The sequence below is a fragment of the Halyomorpha halys genome, unplaced genomic scaffold (genome assembly GCF_000696795.3).
Source record: "Halyomorpha halys isolate HHAL.00 unplaced genomic scaffold, Hhal_1.1 Scaffold527.1, whole genome shotgun sequence".
Classification (NCBI taxonomy): Eukaryota; Metazoa; Arthropoda; class Insecta; order Hemiptera; family Pentatomidae; genus Halyomorpha; species Halyomorpha halys.
The window spans coordinates 601,031-604,681 of record NW_027107993.1 but is presented as its reverse complement, the minus strand read 5'-3'; the positions used below and the strand labels follow the sequence as shown (position 1 = coordinate 604,681).

Below are 3,651 nucleotides of genomic sequence, written 5' to 3'. Positions count from 1 at the left end.
ATAACTAGAAATTAACGTTTTGTGAGTTTATTTTGTCAAATATCATAAAAACTACTACTCCTACAAAGATAAACATAATTAACTATTTTGTTGTAAATTTAACTTTAATTTGAGCGCTGGCAGACATCTGTACGTCCAATGATTTCTGGAATGAAGTTTTTCATAAATCTAACGTATTGTCCGAACAACTATAAATCAATTTATTTTAGCAAATATCATGAAAACTAATGTTCCTACGAAGGTGAAGGTCAGAAACTTCTTTATAGCTCATTAAACTAGCTTTAATTTGAGTGCTGATAAACATCTTTAAATCACATAGTTCCTGAGATATAGATTTCTTAAAATAAATTAACTAACTACTAATCTTTTTTATTTTAGATTTAGATTTTTAAGAAATTTTGCTTTTTAAAAAGCTATATCTCGAGAACTATTGAACGTCAATAGCTCTTTTAGGGCTAATATTTCAGAAAATTTACTCTTCTTTAAAAAATGTTCTCTTAGATTTTCTAGTGTTGTTTTTAATACAAGAGCTCCGAATGAAAAATCAATGTTGTTTTAAGGTATTGAAACAGCCGCCATTTTTTATCCCCCCTACCTATACTTGGCTGACTCATCAGTTTTGACTAGTAATTATACATAGTTTTCATTAAAGTAATCAGAAATTGGGGTGAGATGGCCCGTACCAAGATAATTCTGTTATGATCAGCGTTCTCCTGTTCAAAATAGTTTATTTGAAGTTTCATTGACTGCAATACTATTCCATTCATCACGGTCTCTAGCCGCTCCTCTCCAACAGGGGTGTTCATGATCTTTAGTTTAACATGGTAAAGTGTTTTAAATGGAGAAATATTTCCTTCTTTTACCATGGTAAATTATATAACATATAACATGGTTGAGAATCTGGTTGGGGGATCACATCCCAGCCAAACTCCAATAATTTCTACCGGGTCTGCAAAGACACGTGAGGACGGGAGTTATCGTGATGGAAAACTATACCAGCCAATGTTGGACGCTTTTGCTCAACCGCTGCCTTTAATTGTTCCAACTGGGAAAAATTCTGCGATATCCGGTGTCGTACAGTGAGGGTTGTCTGTGACCAATGCTTGACTTTGGTCTCCTAAGGCATCATCGCCATACACACTGAAAAATTTTGTTAACCGTCTGTGCAGCGGATTTTCCTTTTCTGTAATAAAAAAAATCATTAAATGTCGAAAATGAATTTTGAGCAAGAAAAATACCACTTAAAAATAAGGAATCTTAAAATGCATAAAAGCACCATAACTAATCCTTTTTTAGAATATGTAAACATTATTGACCAAGTAAACATGACTTTATAAACACAGAGGATTATATTGAAAACGTTTCGGACTTATTTTACAACCCAATAGATTTTTACGAATTAGTGAACAAAGAAAAATTGCTTCTGGCAAAGAAAAAGGCTCTCTCATGCCTAAGTTGCTTCTCTTTCTCACAGAGAGCACTTTGGTTGTTGGCCACATAGGGCGCTAGCTGCGCCTGCATTATGGGAGCCCCTCTGCAATCAAGCCTTTAGGTTCCCGAAACACTTGGTTTTCATTATGTTCGCTCCATACTTATTACGAATTCATTAGCTCAATATTATTCATTTTATAAGTTCCCTCTTTCTCTTTTTCTTTTTTACTTTACTTTTTCATTTAGTAATTTGTATTTTGATAATTGAATTATTAGTTCTATCGCTAGAGATCAATCCATATTCTACTGTTCTAGCTTATAAATTGTAGTACCCTCTAAAGGCTCTAATAACCAAAAGTGTAACTAACTCATATTCATTCATGTTTATCATGGTGTGATCAATTTATAAAAATATCTATTTAGTAAGAACAAAATATGTTTTCAAAAAGTTCTATTACAGCAGAAGAATCGTAAACAATCGATTTTTTAAGTCTTGATACCAGTTGACCGGAACTGAAGAAGAACAATGAGGTAGGTTATTGCCGTAGTTACCATCTAGAATAAAATAAAAAAATATTTTTAATAAAAAAGTATTAATTTCTTAACAGTGCTAATAAATGAAAATGATATAAATAATACAATACAGTGTGTATGAAATTTTAATTATGTAGATCACCAGATCACCTTTACTCTCCGTCGTAAACCTCTACCTTGTCCTACAGTAGCTCACTGGTTAAGACACAGTTTTAACGAAATGATGTCTATTGGCGGTGCCGATTCGAATCCGGTCTGGGGCGTTGACTTTTTTCATTGAGTGGCGGTCCCACAAAATGAAAAACTTTGACCCCCAACCATGGTTAGGCAGTATAGGATTCCAATGGGAGTCTAGGCCGAAAAAAAAAATACACTATTGATCTGAGGATCTCCCAGCCACTCTATACCCCACTTCTGGGGATCCGAACTAGTGGAGACTTAGTAAGTGCGCTAAAGCTGCAAACACTCAACTTGAGTGTAGCATCTTTCATTAGGGAGTGGGTAGCTCATTTATAAGGCAATGAACTACTAATTCCAAGGACCCGGGTTCGAATCCAGCTGTGGCAGATGATTATTATATGTTACCTGTAGCCGTTGAGTCAGCACTGTGGGTTCGGGAGCCCTTCCGGTTTCTCCCAAGCCTCATAAAGTCGGTAAAAATCCGGCGATCGAGCGTGGTTTTGACCAAATCACCTCCTTGCACAACCGTTGGTACAGTAGCAGTACTTCCTTACAAAGTGCTGCACCCCTGACCATGTGTTGTAGTGGTACAGATTTATTTTTTTATTTTTTTTATGATGTTTTCATTAATTTCTCTAATGAATGTCATTGGATAATTATAGAAAATTATTTATAGTAATTAGTTCAGATTAATTTCATTTAGTCCTAATACTTTTAGAATTGGATCTCTTTTCTAAGATTTTTGGTGTGTTTACCACTTTATCAAATAGTAAGTGGAGATTCATTACAGTATACCCATATGACCAAAGAAGGTCTGTAAAGCCAACAGAAAGAAAAGATAGAGACCAACGAGCCATTTTCGAGGCCCTTTCCAGAAGGTCATGACAACTGGTCCAATCAATTAAGCCAACAGGGACGACGCACTATCCTTCTTCACGTTCTACCTAATCGAACTTTATTTATTGATAGATATTACAATTTGCCACACCGTTGGGGGCAATTACCTATTGATGAATGATCACATTCTTACTAAAATAAAATAACAGTGAAAAAAAAAGTACATAAAAATAAATAAAATCTTTCTTTAAATATATACAAAAAGAAGGATAAAGAAAATGAACATAATCAAATTATGTACATGAAAAAATAAATAAATAAAATAAAATAATGATAAAAATAAAAGAATCTCTAGTCACATTTACACTCCTATATGTGAAGAAATTAAGTCAGAAAAAGTGTTAAAATGAATATGGATCTGAGAATCATTTTCAAAAATTTTAACTTTAAGGTAGTTGACTTGAAGGAAATTTCTGCACAAATGGAAATGTGTTAGAGATAAGTCTGGCGAATAAGGTCTATACTATAATAAGGTCACAGGACCTGCTAATGTAAAAAGTAATAAGAGTGCTGCCAATGAGTAGTTTCTCTACAAGCCTGTGTCACTCTATAATAAGGTCACAGGACCTGCTAATGTAAAAAGTCATTAGAGTGCTGGCAATGAGTAGT

At 34.0% G+C, this 3,651-nt stretch overlaps 2 protein-coding genes across 2 annotated transcripts in view; both read right to left on the bottom strand.

Moving 5' to 3' along the window:
* Positions 1–1,249: 1,249 nt before the first annotated feature.
* LOC106683913 (gustatory and odorant receptor 63a) overlaps positions 1,250–3,651 on the bottom strand; it is a 22,458-nt gene continuing 20,056 nt past the window's right edge. Inside the window, exon 7 of the mRNA XM_067046381.1 lies at positions 1,250–1,986. Within this exon, the coding sequence (XP_066902482.1) occupies positions 1,918–1,986 (69 nt within the window). The 3' untranslated portion in view covers positions 1,250–1,917. The remainder of the gene's footprint in view (positions 1,987–3,651) is intronic.
* Positions 3,334–3,651, bottom strand: part of LOC112211855 (uncharacterized) — a 4,360-nt gene continuing 4,042 nt past the window's right edge. Inside the window, exon 3 of the mRNA XM_067046383.1 lies at positions 3,334–3,351. Within this exon, the coding sequence (XP_066902484.1) occupies positions 3,334–3,351 (18 nt within the window). The remainder of the gene's footprint in view (positions 3,352–3,651) is intronic.